At 37.1% G+C, this 16,106-nt stretch overlaps 1 protein-coding gene across 1 annotated transcript; it reads left to right on the forward strand.

Moving 5' to 3' along the window:
* The first annotated feature begins 1,458 nt into the window (after positions 1 to 1,458).
* Positions 1,459 to 13,678, forward strand: LOC140943171 (sodium/calcium exchanger 1-like). Its single transcript, XM_073392234.1, has 4 exons — positions 1,459 to 3,515; positions 7,272 to 7,453; positions 8,092 to 8,508; positions 9,127 to 13,678. Exons 1-4 carry the CDS (start codon positions 1,747 to 1,749, stop codon positions 9,504 to 9,506), a joined length of 2,748 nt encoding a protein of 915 aa, XP_073248335.1. The 5' UTR covers positions 1,459 to 1,746; the 3' UTR covers positions 9,507 to 13,678.
* The last annotated feature ends 2,428 nt before the right edge of the window (positions 13,679 to 16,106 follow it).

Consider the following 16,106-nt stretch of genomic DNA (forward strand, 5'->3'; position numbering starts at 1 on the left):
ACAATAAGTGTTTCCGCTGGATAACCTGGATGTTTGGCCCTGAAACTGAAAAGTCACTGCCAATGCACGTGATATTTTAAGCCCAAATGGATCGTCATCTTGTTTGATTTCACAGTTCTGCTTGCTTATTAAGCTACATATACAGTTTGATGTTTTTCGTGGAAGGGGCCAATGTATATGATAAGCTTTCCGCATTCAGGGGTAGTACGAGAACTTTTCCGTGAACTGCGAAAAGATATCTCAATTGATCAATTTCATGCGGTAATTAAGGAGACAGTGGTTTGTGTTGAAGACAAAGACGCATTTTAAACAGACTGGATCGAGCTGGTTTGAAAAACATCATAAATTTCGCTTGTTAGATTATCCAAGGCTTGCTTTGTAAAACGGGAGCCTTCAAAACATCACTGATAAAAGGAATGATCTATTCTGAATGATTTACGGCCTGTCGATGCTAATCCGACTATTCTTTATTAATTCCGTTGGTCAGATTTACATTGCCCCAGTCTTAAAATATTCGGTTCTAACAATTTTAAACAATGGTAAGTTTGCTGAAAAGAATAAGATGTACAAAGACAATACAAAATACAGTATACCAGTAGTTTTTTTAAGTCCTTGAATTCAAAACATTTATAAGGGAACATTTTTACCGTTTAATGTGTCGGGTACATTGTTATGTACGGGTTTTTGGGCATCCCTGTTGACAGAAGTCAATGTTTGGGCTCTGCTCAAGCAGAAAATAAAGAATTCTATAGAAGACTGTTTGTTATGGATAAACCTCGGTTGTTTGCTTTATTCAACCGGTGACCAGCTTAGCTGGTGTTTAATACCACGACTTGCCTGGGCCACACCTTAAAATGCATGCAGCAACCGATATCGCGGAGTAGACTTATATGGTGCTAATCACACTGCAAAGCGAACTATTCTTTGTTTTTTCAGTAGCCGTGTGAAGTTATTAGATAATCGACAGCAAAACAGTTATATTGATTAGTATCAGCGGATTTAAAATGCCTGTATGAAAATCAAAACCGTCTAGAATGTTCTACCAGGCGGAGTCTGTTACCAGGATCGGGCAATATAGGTCTATTCATGTTCTGAAAATAAAACCCCGCACTTTGAAATCAATTTTAAAGTACAAAAATGGTGTTGTTTGGTGAGGGATCGTATCCAGTCGTCACGTTCTTGAAAGCATTGTGCAGTTTTAGTGCGTCATTTACATTGGACTCTCAAATATGAGTGAAAGTGAATATTTTCCCAATTTACTTCGCTTCGCTGAGGGGTTTGTTTAATTTCAAACTGAAACGAGATTTTTATTGATTTCCTATTTGAAACACTTTGTATATTTAAAATGTATTTGATAGCCCCGAATATATTTCTTGGGCCGATCAAAATATTATCATAACATACAGGTCATAGTGCGCATGCGCAGCTCATCATAATAATATATAAACATGCCAAATGCAAACTTCTTTTCAATTGGCGAACAGTGCCAGTTGCTTGGTAGGTCGCTTTTCTCCTGCCATCCAGTAAGAATGAAAGCAGCTGGTGTATTGCTCGCTATAATTTGAATGTGAAAAGATATTTCTACGCTTTTTACGCACCACAGAACGCCGTTTGAAACACATATCCAAGCACCATTCATTGGGGACCACCGATTTCGACCTGTTCGGTGGACATCGCACCGTTCGAAGCTGACAATTTTATTTATCTCGCCCTTTCGACGTTTATAAATGTAGAAAGCTTCTAAACATGCCCTTCGTGAAAAGGCTTGCGGTTCATTCGGGCATAAGTTTTGCAGTTTGGTGTGCTTTTCTACAACAGACCGTTCGCGGAGCCGACTGCAATCTAAGAACAGAATGTAAAGCGGGGATTGTTTTGCCTGTATGGGGAGGCGAACCTTCTACCGGCGAGACTGTTGGGAGAGCATTCGTGTACCTCCTTGCCTTACTATTTATGTTCCTTGGTGTTTCAATAATTTCAGATCGCTTTATGTCTGCGATAGAAATAATCACATCGAAAGAAAAAGAAATAAAAATAACGGACAAGCAAACAGGAAAGGAGAGAGTGTTGACTGTGAAACTGTGGAACGAAACAGTCTCGAATTTAACTCTCATGGCACTTGGATCATCCGCACCCGAAATTTTACTCTCGGCAATTGAAATCTGCGGAAATAATTTCAATGCTGGCGAGCTTGGTCCTTCCACAATCGTAGGGTCTGCGGCGTTCAACTTGCTGATTATCATTGCAGTCTGTGTTTATGTTATTCCGGATGGCGAAGTTCGACGAATCAAGCATCTGCGTGTATTTGCTATCACAGCTTCCACGTCGGTCTTGGCTTACGTTTGGTTGTATGTTATTTTGGCGCTCTCCTCAAAGGATGAAGTGGAGATATGGGAAGCCATTCTAACCTTTGCCTTCTTCCCTGTCATGGTTATCTGTGCCTACATTGCAGACCGTAGGCTTCTCTTCTACAGAGCCCTACGAAAGAGACAGAGGAGGCAAAAGCGCGGGGGAATGACCGTCGTGCAGACAGGCGATTTCGATATTATTGGAGTTCAGGTGAAAGACGGATTTGTCGATGGAAATGTTGGCGATGGTCGTTATGCCGATACCGAAGCTGGTCAAGATTTCGATGATGACGAATTGCTACATGATCTTACGGAAGACAGGCGCGAAAAGGCCATCCAAGCGCTGAAAGAAATACGACAAAAGTATCCAGATGCTGACCGAGAGACCGTCGAACGTCTGCTGGAGCAAGAAAACCTCAAACTTCAACCCAAAAGTCGAGCGTTTTACCGAATTGAGGCCACTCGTAAGATGGTTGGTAGTGGAAACGTATTGAAGATGAAGCATGACAAGCTGGAAAAAGCCAGCAGTTCCCTGGCAGATGCAAGACTTGAGATGCACGAAGTCGAGTACGAAGACCCTCAGGTCGTCAGAGTTTATTTTGACCCCGTGCACTATATTGTCAAAGAAAACTGTGGCAGTGTATTCATGAACATTTCACGCATTGGTGGCGATCCCACTAACACAGTTTTTGTGGACTTCAGGACGGAAGATGGCACCGCAGAGGCTGGTCAAGATTATGAAAAAACCGAGGGTACAATTTGTTTCAGGCCAGGAGAAACCACCAAGACCTTCTCCGTCGTTGTGATTGACGATGACATCTTTGAAGAAGATGAACACTTCTATGTTCACCTGGGAAATGTTCGAGTGGCTGGTGCTGATGGTGATCTGGTGCGAAACAAGTACCGAGGTCCGGCGGGAAAAGTTGGCAAAGACGGTGTTGCTACAATCACAATCCTGGACGATGACTACCCCGGTATATTCACATTTGAGGAGGAGAAACACTCGGTAACTGAAGCAGATGGAACAATTAAATTGAAGGTGATTCGCCACACGGGAGCTCGAGGCACCGTTCGGGTTCCCTACCACACAGTGGAAGGAACTGCCAAAGGCGGTGGCGATGATTACGAGGATGCTGTTGGTGAATTGGAGTTTGGGAACGACGAAACATGGTAAGATTCTGTGTTGTTTTCTTTTTAGAATTTAAAGTGATAGAGATAAAAAGTGTGTTGATTTCTGTTAAAGGATTTTTAAAAAAATGATAATCAACATATATGCGATATTTACATACTGCAGATCTTGTTATAAGGCTGTATTTTTGGATCTATTAATATTGTTTCTATTTAAGATCGAAAACGTACTAGTGTCAAAACAAATCACTCGACTGTTTCTAGAAGCTTTCCGTACACAACATACTTATATATATCGAAATCCATCCGAGTACAAACCAATACAGGTGGTTTATTTACAGGCTTAAAAGGGGACTCTTTTGTTTTAATCTGCCACGTAGATCGGTAAATTCACCGAAAATTTAACTTGTGATGACGACGATAACTTTATATTGTTAACATCTGTCTACAACTTGCAGATGCTACGGTTATAAAATGCAAACAATAAAGTGATAATGATGCGACGTCGTATGCTTTAGCTTTCATAAATTTGAAATTGATTTAACTCAGCAAACTTTTAATTTTACTTTACGCTATTTAACAACATTGCCTTGATTACGAAGGTTATCATTTAGACCTGACAGGTTCTGATAGTTGATAATAATGTGGCCTCAGCATGATGTATTGAGGTAGTATGAATTTATGTCGTGATATTTACTCCCAAGACTTTCTTTTTACCCTTGTCACGTCAGAACCATTTTGTTTACAACAAAGGGGAAAATATCCACAAAAGCACATTACTATTTCCTTGTTAGCTTTTAATTTTTAGAATCCTCAGGTGCATTAGAGGTGAAAGTTTTGCGGTTATATTTACCTCTTCGAGCAATCCAAAAGCAGAGAAGCAATTCAAATTCTTGGCAACAAATTTTTTTTTTTTTTTAACAAAACAAAACCGTCACGATCGATGTTGGCACGTCTTCTTCTCTGGTAACAAAAGAGCAATTTATGAAACAATATCTGGAGAGCATGACGGTTACTTCATGGATGGGAAATTCAAGAGATTTGGTTTTGATGCTGCAACTAGGCAAGGCTTGTGCATAGTCTTAACAAAATTTATCAGGATTGGCCTTTACGTCTAAAATATCGTGACCAGAATTTTATATCGCGTGTGAAAAGAACGCAGGCTGATGAAGGTGGCATTTGTTGTAAACATGTGCAGATGAGCACTGCAAGGCGTCATGACCCTGTTGATGCCACCAAGTATGGGTGGGGAGGGCGGGGGGGGGGGCTTTAAAAGGACTCCCTTTTTATCAAACGAAGGCCGATGTTTTAATATTGAAATAGCATAGTGGAGAGGATTTTGCATACAAAACATGTTTGTTGTACGTCTGAAACTTTTGACCTTTCAAGTGGATGCACACTGTACTGATCTTCCCTGTTTATCAAGTGCACTAAATGAAATTGATTTGTATCTGAGATTGTTATGACACTTTTATTTAATAATTTGATACTTGTTTACTCTGGGTTTTGATTCAAATATTGTAACATAGGCTTAAGTTTCATAATATAGGACAGTTAAAATATAGATATGCCTCTATGACTTTGACAAGTGTTTGGTTGAATATTTCCTGGCGCAGAATATCAACAAGACTTTGTGTTTTCAAACGTAACCATTCAGCATGAAATGGGATTGGTTATAGCCAATGGTTGTTTATTTACAAGCCTGTCATTCTTAATTGGTTGAGATCAAGTCATTCCTGGATGGAATTATGTTTATCATAAACAGCATTAAGAAGGCAAATGCCGACTCAAATATTTCTGTGCCCATGCTTGAATTATTTAGATAATTTCAATTTGTTATAAATTATGTAATTCTCACATATAATGGTCGAGTACGCAGATACATGTTCAGGAGATCTGAATATGTTTTACTCCATGCAAGTTTGCATAAATAATTAACAAGTGGTATAAGATAAGTTTTGTGGCATTGTACATTGTATAATGAGTTCAGAGATTCAACAATCGTTGTGTGTAAGATGAAGTCAGGCCTGATAAGAAAATCTCTGCTAAAAAGTTATTTTTACTTATGAATCTCTGTCTTATTTATTGGACCACAACTTTTAGTTAAATCATGACAAAACAGTTTCAAAGTTTTTATTTGTAATAAAGCATTATGCAAATTATCACTTGGGAAGATACATATATATAAGATAGAATATCACACTAGGTTGGTCAAGAGTTGAATGAGAAAAAAAATTCAAATGGAAAGTGGTCATTTAGCAATAGCTCAAATTAAAGTTGATCTTAGTTGTTCTCCTTGAGCAAACATGTTGTTGATTGTGGTTTTGAAATATAAATATTTAAATAAAACATAAATGATAAACACATTTATGTGTATAAAACCTATTTTCCAACCAAGACTGTATTGATTTTATTGAAATGTATCTTAGTTTTTGTCAAACATTAAATAAGGTACATAAAAGAACATTTATACAAAGAATTGTTTTAGGTGTGTTCTTTCAAAGGATTTCCCTGTAAGCTAAAGTCACAGATTAAAACGTTTGTCAGTGGTGACTGGAATAAGATATTAGTGAAATTATTGCTTGCCACCTGTTTGGCCTTTATTAAAACTCAAATATGGTAAAATCACTAAACATAATTTTATTTAGCATGTATAGCAAACATGTTGACCATGAAAGTTAAAGACAACAATCAGCCAACCAAGAGGAGGTCAATGAAGATAATTTTCCTTTTAATTTGTTGACTTCCCTGGGTCATGCAAAAATCACCTTTTTATCTTTTTATCTGTGGAAAACTTAAGTTTGGAAAGTTGAAAGCTGGCATTTTTATGATTCTCAATTTTTAGCCCACACATGTTTGAAAATGTTTCTCTAAACGACTTTTTTTTAACATTTTTATGTTTTAGCTGAAATATTACATCAAACCTTTCCTCATGGAAATCTCTATAATATCAACACCTTTTTAATTAAAGACAGTCATTTGGTCCCAAAGATACTAAAAGCCATCTACGGTTATCCCTACCCAGTGTTCTCCCCAGGTATTTAAGGCTAGGCGGGCCACCTGGCTTAATTCACTGGGAAATTGTTGCCGCCTGGCTTAAAACCAAACATTTACCTGATTGGATGCTTATGTTGACATCTAGAATTAGGTACTTCAGGGACAATATCACTCAATAACGTTGATGAAACATTGTCTGTGGTGTTTTTACATGAGTGTTTTCCCGTAGTTAACTGATTGTAAAACTGATTTACCATTGGATAAATATGTTAAAACCTGTGATGCACTCGTTTCACCGAACGGCAGCCATCTTGAAATTGACCGACAAACATAAGAGCCCTTTAGGGAGCTTACACGGAGTAAGAACTGAAATTCCAGCGCTCACATTTTAAGCAGTATCACAACTCACAATGGAAAACTCAACAGTCAACCCAAGATGCGTGGAACAAAAAAGAAAAGCTTGTCAAAGCAAATTGATTTTTTTTACTGTACAAGCACTATCAAAAATGAGTCAGAAGATCCCCTGGCCTTCCCAAAATCCTAGGGAGAACACTGTTACCTGTAAAACAGACTCCTCTCTCCCTTTGGTGCCCATGTTATTTTTCAGTTCTTTATGACCTAGAGTACTGGTCCGCTCCCAGGAATCAAACCCACGACTTCCCGCCCTACAGTCAAGTGCTCTACCAACTGAGCTAATCCTGCCGCTGAATAAAGAGGTTCAATTGCATTTTAAATAAAATTACAGGAGTGTTTTTCATATTTTGTATGCAGTAGTGGCATCACCTTGCTTTCTTATTTTAGGAAAAACATTGAGGTCAATGTCATAGATGATGAGGAATATGAAAAGAACGAAACATTTTATGTCGTCCTTGGGGAACCAAAGGTTGTGAAAAATGATGAGGATGATGATAGTGGAGCTGGTACTGAAGAGATTTATGACGCTGAGAAGCAACGCCTTGAGGAACTGGGAAAGCCTAGACTAGGTACTAAATTACACAAAGCCTTTCTTGTGTCTCTTAGTCGTCTCACAACTTTTTGCTTTAATATTTATTAGGGAGTTTAAGCAGCAACAACGACAACAGTTACTAAAACATCACTTGAAAATTACATTCGTGCTCCTTCAAACTTTATCACACTTATTCCATCTCATTCAGTTCATCAAAAATGTTGGCAAATGTTCTGGGCTTGAATTCTAAAAGACTATCAGAGTTCGGGAAAGGAAAAAGAAAGTCGTTGTTCTGAGTTCATGTCCTCTACACGATCAATGTGAAATTAGGCACTTTCATGTCATGATCGTAGTCAATGTAATAAAAAAGTGTGATACACCAGTCCTGCACAGTTGTTGTTTTGCTTGACTAATCCTATTGCTTGTTTGCTGCTCTTGTTGCCATCATTGTTGCTTAAGCTCCCTAATGTTATGTTTGTTATTTTAAGTCCTGCATTGTCCTGTATATTTTTTTCATAATTTAAGTGAATTAAATAAATTTGATTTTAATTAAGTTATTGAACACAAAACGACCCTTACGTACCAAGAGCCATCTCCAGTTACAGTGCATAAAAAGCTAGCCACTCAACAAGATCTTGATGTTGGAGTAAAATTCTGTTTGTCTTCACTTCTCAGGTGAAACCAAAAAGGCTGAGGTGACCATTATAGAAAGCAAAGAGTTCAAGAACACAGTTGACAAGTTGCTTGTCAAAGCCAATTTAGCACTGGTTGTGGGTACTTCTTCTTGGAAGGAGCAGTTTACTGATGCTCTGACAGTAAGTGGCAGTGGTGATGATGACAGTGAAGAACCAAGCACGCCAACCTTTGGTGACTACATGATGCACTACATGACTGTCTTTTGGAAGCTTCTGTTTGCGATCGTCCCTCCCACTGACATATGGGGTGGATGGGCATGCTTTGTTGTATCCATTATCTTTATTGGCATTTTGACAATGGTGATAGGGGATATTGCATCCCACTTTGGCTGTACTATTGGCTTAGCAGATAGTGTTGTTGCCATTACTTTTGTGGCACTTGGAACAAGTCTCCCAGGTAATGGCAGTCTGTGTGGAACATAATTACATGCTCTACCTACTATTACTCACTAGTGCATCCAAATCAAGATCACAACCATGAAGTACCAGTACAGTACTGTTGTATGTTCATTACCATTTTTTTTTCAGCCATCAAAGATTTCTTTATTTTCAAATAACTTTGCAAGAAACTTGTGCTTTTCGTTAATAAACTGGTTAACCTTCATCCAATCAGGTGCAGTCGGCTTAGACCCAGAAGGGATAATGGTTAAGGAAAACAGAATTGATGTTACCAGTTAATTGAAAGAACTATCTGTATAAGAAACGTTTGCACCATTTACAATTACTGTTTGCCCTACAAGTGTCATATTAATATTGTATGACCTCTTCAATTTAGGCCCTGGCTCTTATTTGCTTGAGTGTCAAGAAAAAAGAATTTTCAACTGCCTTTAACATCCAAATTAAACTTTCTTAATTAACTGGGGTAAACTGAAAAAAGCACTGCCTGATCAAGCTGCAGCATACAGCACAATGAATGATTGACACACACAAGGTTAAATATATCCTATGTTGTAGCCTTGTCATTAAGGAGACCACCTCTACTGTTGTTAATGGCCTTTGTTTTGTTGATCTACAGATACATTTGCAAGCAAAGTAGCTGCTGTTGGTGATGAGTATGCTGATTCATCTATTGGCAATGTCACTGGAAGCAATTCTGTGAATGTCTTCCTAGGACTGGGTGTTGCTTGGTCAATAGCAGCAATAGCCAAAAAAGCCCAGGGCGAGAAGTTTAAAGTCGAGGCAGGGTCCCTTGGTTTCTCTGTAGTAATTTTCTGTTGTACAGCTGTCGTTGCTATAGCATTAATGATGCTACGGAGAAATAAAAAGGTTGGAGGAGAACTTGGTGGTACGAAGAGCTTCAAACTCCCCACATCACTTTTCATGGCTTTCCTTTGGGTACTGTACATCGTACTATCCTCTTTACAAACATACTGCCACATTGATGTATCCTTTTAGGCTCTCAAAGGTAACTAATGCTCCATCTAGGCTGACAATATCTTTGATACAAAAGCTTGCTTGTGTATCTTTGTATTTTCAACAAACCGTTTTGAAGGTAGTGTTTCAAAAAAAATTAATATTTCTGAACTGCAAACACCCATTTATAATGCTCTTTTCAGAATTATTATAATAGTTAGTTTTGTTATTTTGAAAAGTTAGAAGAAATCATATTTTAGATTCAGAAACAGAGATATTCCCAAGTCAGTGAGTTGCATGTAAAGCTATAACAGACACCTTCAGGATACCAAAGATACCAAATCAGTTAGATGTTAGTACAGTCGAACCTCTCTTCAACTGCCCCCTTGGGGACAGAAGAAAGTGGCCGTTGTGGAGAGGTGGCCGTTTTGTGGAGGTAGGGGTGTTATATGGCAAATTTCTTTCAGGGGGGAGCAACATGTTTATGGTGCTAAGTTCGTGCTTACTGTATCGCATAATGTTAATCCAATCATAAATAATGTACAAAGAGATCAAAATACACAAAAATACTTGAATAATGTTTTGAATCAAAATGTTAACGTGACAAAACAAACAAGTATCATGGACAATTTATGCTTACTGCAGCAGTATCATTGAAACACAATCAAAATACGATGCTGCAATTAATCATCAATGCACCTTATAGATCAAATTTCGTGAGCATTCCAGACTTTTTCATCAGTCCCTGAAAAAACTGGCCGTTGCCATTGTAGGGAGGTGGCTGTTGGTGGAGGTTTGACTGTAACTGGTTAATGAAAGTAGTCCTTTTCTGGACTTTTAGATACCATTACCATTAAATAAAATCTCTGTGATCCCTGTCAACCATGTACAGGTTGTGCATTCATGCCAAATGATAGCATGTATGCCTTGAAACCAGAAGCGATTTTAAACATCCAACAATGCCAAGGACTTAATAAAAGCTTTATTGAAACCCAAATCGCTTTAATAGAGACAATCAACTTTATTTCAAATGTCACTGTGCTCCTGTAATTTTCTAATTAAAATACTGAATTGCCAGCATGCAGTGAAAATTGTACGTGTAGCCAAAGTTTTTGAACTGGCATTTCAACACTCAGCAATGGGATTTTCACCATGTACTGGTGGTGAAACGTTTTCCAAAAAAATCTTTCATTTATATGCAAGTGCTGAATTATTGCTTCTCAGTTGCTAGAAATTTAGAATCTATTCCTGGTTTCTGTTGTCTTAGCTGTAACAGCTGTTTGTCAATCATTGCAAGTTGTTGGCAGGGCCATGCCCTTAATTTTTGCTAGTCAGAGGTTTCTTCCTGGCGTGGTTTTTAGCATTTAGGAAGTTGTTCAAATCGCTGACATTCAAGTGTAGTTACTATGTGAATGTCAGCAATGCAAACAACTTGAGGTTCATAAATGCTATAGACAATGCTGGAAAGAAACCTCTTCTTGTAGGGTAGTTTAATATTTATTACTGGCTAGTAACACTTAAAAGTTGTTTTTTACTTTTTATGGTTAGAAGGTGCGGACATATAACCAACTGCTCTTTATAGTAATGAGTAGCATACCACAAATGAGCATACAAATAGGTTCAAATTTACTTTTACAAATAAATTGTTCTCATGTTATTATGATTGTTTATTATCATTATTGTTATGAGGGCATTGTGGAAAAGAAATGTGGGTGATGATTTTCCCTGGAAATCAATACTACTCCTGATACGTATTACTGGCACGTTGACAACGCACTAGTACTAGCAACAAATCATAACAAAATATCTTTTCACTCCTCGCTAAAATCTTTTCACTCACTGCTAAAATTGTTGTACTTGTAGGTTAAAACTCAATAATTGTGTCAGCCAACTGAGTAAACTTTTTTTAAACTTCAGCTGAGAAACAGAAAATTTTGCCAGAAATTACACATCTTGTTGTTTTGTCTTTGAATCATATGAAAGTGTAAAGTTAAGTTGGGACAGTCCAAGTGGAACGTGCATTTTCTTTCAGCCAGGAAAAATTCCTAACCCTGGCCAGTGTAGGAGCTGATTAAGTAAATTAGCAATTGACCACTTGATTTGGGTCAGTTTTAAGCAACTAGGAGTACACAAATTCATGGCATTTATAGCATTTTGTTTTAATGCACCAGACAAGACAAATTTGAGCTAACCTCAAATGATCTGGTTTTCCAGGGAAAATCCCCACTTTTGCCTCTTTTCTACTGTACCCTTCAATATTATTGATCTCCTATTGTGGCAACCACCAGAAAAGCAAAGCATGAAAGAAAGAAATTCTTTTATCAACATGCTGTATTAAGGTCTTAAAATGCTTAGTTTGCTGGACATTATGAATCTTACAGTATTAGGCAGTATTGACCATATTTTTACATGTAAGGAAAGTGGTTAATTACCTTGTTAAATGAATTTTTTGCAACACTTGTACTTCGCAAAGTCAAGTTGATGAGGTAACGAAACAATCTTTTGTTGCCAGCAATAATGGGAAAATAATATTATTGTCTTTCCTCTATTTATGTTATTTCTATGTAATTTATTATTTGTTAAGCTGCTACTGCAGGGAAAGAAATATTTTTGCAGCCTAAGCTTTCATTGTTTGAAACATGAAGTATTGAATAGGGCTGGCCCTAATATATTGAGCAGAGAAGGTGTTTTTTTTTTAATTAGAGACGTTTTTCAAACTAGTTTTGAACATTTTTAATGGAGGATCTACTTGCACTTACCAAATTGTCCAGTTTTGTTTTGATACTAGAAAACCAACAAACTTTATAAACTTTAAAAAAATTAACAGCCTTTAAACTAACAAGGCTGATGTGCTACAGTGCAAAGTAGAGGTGAATAATTTTGTTTACATATGAACTGTGTGAAACATTCTTTGCCACAAAACTGAAAGAAAAGCAAGTGTTCGGTGTTTTCATCCCCAAAAAGAAATAGAAATTATCCTTTATTATTATTATTATTATCATATCCTTACATATGATATTATACTTTTCAAAACTCATTAACAATTCATAAAGAAAATACAAAGGAAATTAATGTTTAATGAGTGTTTGGAAATCAGATGAAAAACTGCTCATTTTTGCATCCTTAATTTCTCCCTCTAAAATCATTTTGTTTCAGAAGCAATATCAAGCATTTGACACGTGTTTCTTCACCGGATGAAACACCTTGAAGTTTGTTAAAAATACTCCACTGCACGTCATATTTTCAACTCTGTTCTCAATGTTTCATCTGGTGATTAAACTCTGCGTCTCCTTCTGGATACATTAAATGAAACTGAAGCATTAACTGCAATACTGAATAACTTAGCCCTACTGAGTAAAGCTTATGGAATTCTTATGAATGAGTTAGTGCAATTCTCCACATCATTATACTTATAGCAACAAAGCACACAGCAATAATGGGGTCATACTGCTTGTGGTTTTTTAAGTGTTGTCATCAACCATATTTCACCAGGTACCATGAGCATGATTTGTTTTCCAATGTTATTCTGATACCATCTTGGATTTGCAAAATGTATCAACAATAATATTGCTGTTCATTTGATGAGTTAAGTAAGCAATAATTTTGAAATTAGTTCTATTCAATTATAACTCACCTCTATAAAATTCCCAGAGAGTGAGTGAATAAAATAAATACAAATCCAGTGCTTGTATTCAGAAATTCTCAGAGCAAGTGTTTCACTTTATTTCAAGTCAGAGGTTGTATTTATGCTGATAAACAGTATTTACCTTAAGGCTGAAAGAATCTTGCTAGAGGTTACAAAAATCCAAGTTAGGTGTATATAAGATACCATTCTAAGCATCATAATATGTATTACGCAGGTGTATTTTATTTTAAGTAGGTTACTCAAGAGCTTTCCCAAGGTAGAGATTTTTAAAATAACTTATTCCATTTAAGTTAAGTTGCACTATGTCAAGTAGAGACTGTTGTTGGAAATACAACTAATATTATATTACTTTAATAGTGGTGTTGTAAAACATTCTTCTTGTAGCACAAACATGTGGTTTTATCAGTAGGGTGAACAATAATGTACCCAGCAAAAAGGAAGCATTAGAACTTTGGCGCAAAGCTGATAGGGAATAGTTTTTAACAACGAATTTTTCAAAACTCTCAATATTGAATGTTCTTAAAACATATCGTACAAGAGCTGAGAATAAATATATATGTTGAAAGGATTTCACTATTGTTTTGTTTCAATTTGATCATCCCAAAGGGTAGGAATGATAATAGCCTGCGAGCAAGCTCTGTGGGGCGTTTTGGCAGCAGAGCAAAAAAGGACAGAGAACTAGCGCTCATGTCTCAGGGACTGGAATCCAGCCTCCAGTGCCCCCTGTGACTCTCCGTTGACTGAGCTTTCAGATTTCAGCAAATCTGTGTGGAGCGGAAATGAGCATCGAATGTAAAGAAACATAAGAAAAGCGCGTTGCAGATAAATTTCCCACTAGCAGACAAAGCCCTGAAAGTACGGCCACTGAGAAAAAAGAGGGACCACTAGAAAATTGTCAAGTTCTCAGTTCACTCTTTAGGTTGTTGAGGGTACCAGGTCAAGAGAAGAATACTGAAAAAAGGGCAAACCACTGCTAAGGCAATATATTAATTTTTGAGACAAGATACTTTGCAAGATTTGTGGATGGTCTAGAAAGCTTAGACCAATTAACCTAACTTGAACTCAAAATATTGTTCCTCCCATTAGTGTTTTGAAACGAGGAAGTCCTGAACAACTAATTGTGTCTCCAATTGGCTTGAAATAGAAAAAAATTCTAGCCTGCCTTTTTGGCAAGGCTTACAAATTTTAACCTGTCATTTATTTTTTGGCCTGCCACCTTCTGACATCTTTGCTATTGATGAAATCATATTGTCTTTATTTTCAGTAGGAATTCCATTGATTTTTTTTTTGTTGGCTGACGCAAAGATGAAGAAATTCATGAAATAAAACAAAGTATCCCACAAACCCAAATCACATGCATGCATATCATAATTTTCAAACCGTTTACCCACTACTCTCTCAGTACTTGTAAGAAGTACCATTTTCACCTTTTTTCACCTTTTGCCAGCATTTCTTCAAAGAGAGAATCAAAGGTTCCAATCAAACAAAACTTAGCACTTGACACTCACTAAAATTGTTCAATCACAGTAGACATGGTAGATGACTCAAAATCGGAAGTATTTCACTACAAGGAAAAAGGTTGGTAATCAGAAATTCAAGAAGCAAGCGGCCTGCTATTTGTCGTGCTTGTTTATTTCATTTTGTGTTAATAACAAAGCGCCAAAATCTGCCATCTATTTTTATTATTTACTTTACTTTTGTGTTTACAAATCATATTTTCAGCAAGTGGATTCATGTCGCCAAAATTTAAATGTTTTGACTTTTCCTGATACTTAGTACATCACACAGATTATTTGGTGATCTAAACCATAACCCTGTTGCGTGATCATTAAAAGGTATCAAAATGCACCAAAAGTTGCACTCGATTGATCAAAACCATGAAGTATCTTGTGGTCTAAATGCAAACTTTTGCACTATGTTTTTGAGGAGGACAAGAATGTGTGTGCAATCAATCAATCAATCAAAATATGCATACGCTCTTTGGGCACTATGATTGCAAACCCTGGGGGTACTTGCATTAATTTTTGCTGGGTATGTGCCGCTGGCCTCTCAGTGCCCCTAAACCACTATTCTTTGGCCAATTATAGACCCCATCTTAGTCACTTTTGGGTGAATATGTAATTTTCATGATCCCAACTTTGTCACTTTCTATTTTTACGAATTGACCCATTTTTTTTTTAAATTGAATGAAGAACACTTTACTTTTCACCTGCAGTGCAAACATTCTAGTATGTTTGCTAACCATAAATTAATATGAAGAACTCATGTCTTACCCCAAAACATCCGAATATGTGCAACCCCATTCTAGTAACCCTAAGGAAAATGTAACCCCCCTATAGTCAATCTAGTGATGAGAATGCGACCCCATCCAGCAACACATCCCTATTAGCCTCTTATAAGGAAGTACCTCCCTTCTCCCAGGTTGCAAACACACAGGAAAATTGAAAATTTTTTAACGTATTTCCTTGAATACGTATTATTAACTCTTACAGTGCAGTTTATAGGATGTTAAGTGACATAACTCTGGTATCGGGCAAGATGACTTTCTGGCGACTTGACCGTAAACCCTGGAGAATGCTGAGTTAAATTACTGAAAAAAATTGCAAACCATTATGCTCCTGCAAACTTTATGCATGAGATTCAGTCGAGGACCTTATAGTGGTATTTTTCAAAGGGCATGATTGATTTGTGGAAAGAAATGGTGGGTAAACAAGCATGGTAAGAGGAAAAGAAAATGTCACAAAACCAGACTAGCAGTCCAGTTCATTAGTTATTTTCGCCTGCCAAACCTAAAATTTTGCCTGCCATTGGCACGCTGGTATTTTGAACCTTGGTCTCTCTTCTTCTGCTTATTCAGACATCAAAAAGAACAGGAACACCGAACTAGATAAATTGACAGTTGCATGAGTTGCTAAAAATTACAAGTATTTTCCTCTGCCAATTTACCCTACTGTGAGCCATGTTTTGTTCACTACAAAGAAGTTAATAGCACAAAT

This window comes from Porites lutea, chromosome 7, assembly GCF_958299795.1.
Source record: "Porites lutea chromosome 7, jaPorLute2.1, whole genome shotgun sequence".
In the NCBI taxonomy this organism is placed as follows: Eukaryota; Metazoa; Cnidaria; class Anthozoa; order Scleractinia; family Poritidae; genus Porites; species Porites lutea.

Bases quoted from the DNA above. Each gene is read 5' to 3' on its own strand.
- LOC140943171 (XM_073392234.1), top strand. From the start codon at position 1,747: ATGCCCTTCGTGAAAAGGCTTGCGGTTCATTCGGGCATAAGTTTTGCA. The intron at 3,516-7,271 runs GTAAGATTCTGT...TTCTTATTTTAG, and splicing joins TTTGGGAACGACGAAACATG to GAAAAACATTGAGGTCAATG. The intron at 7,454-8,091 runs GTACTAAATTAC...TTCACTTCTCAG, and splicing joins ACTGGGAAAGCCTAGACTAG to GTGAAACCAAAAAGGCTGAG.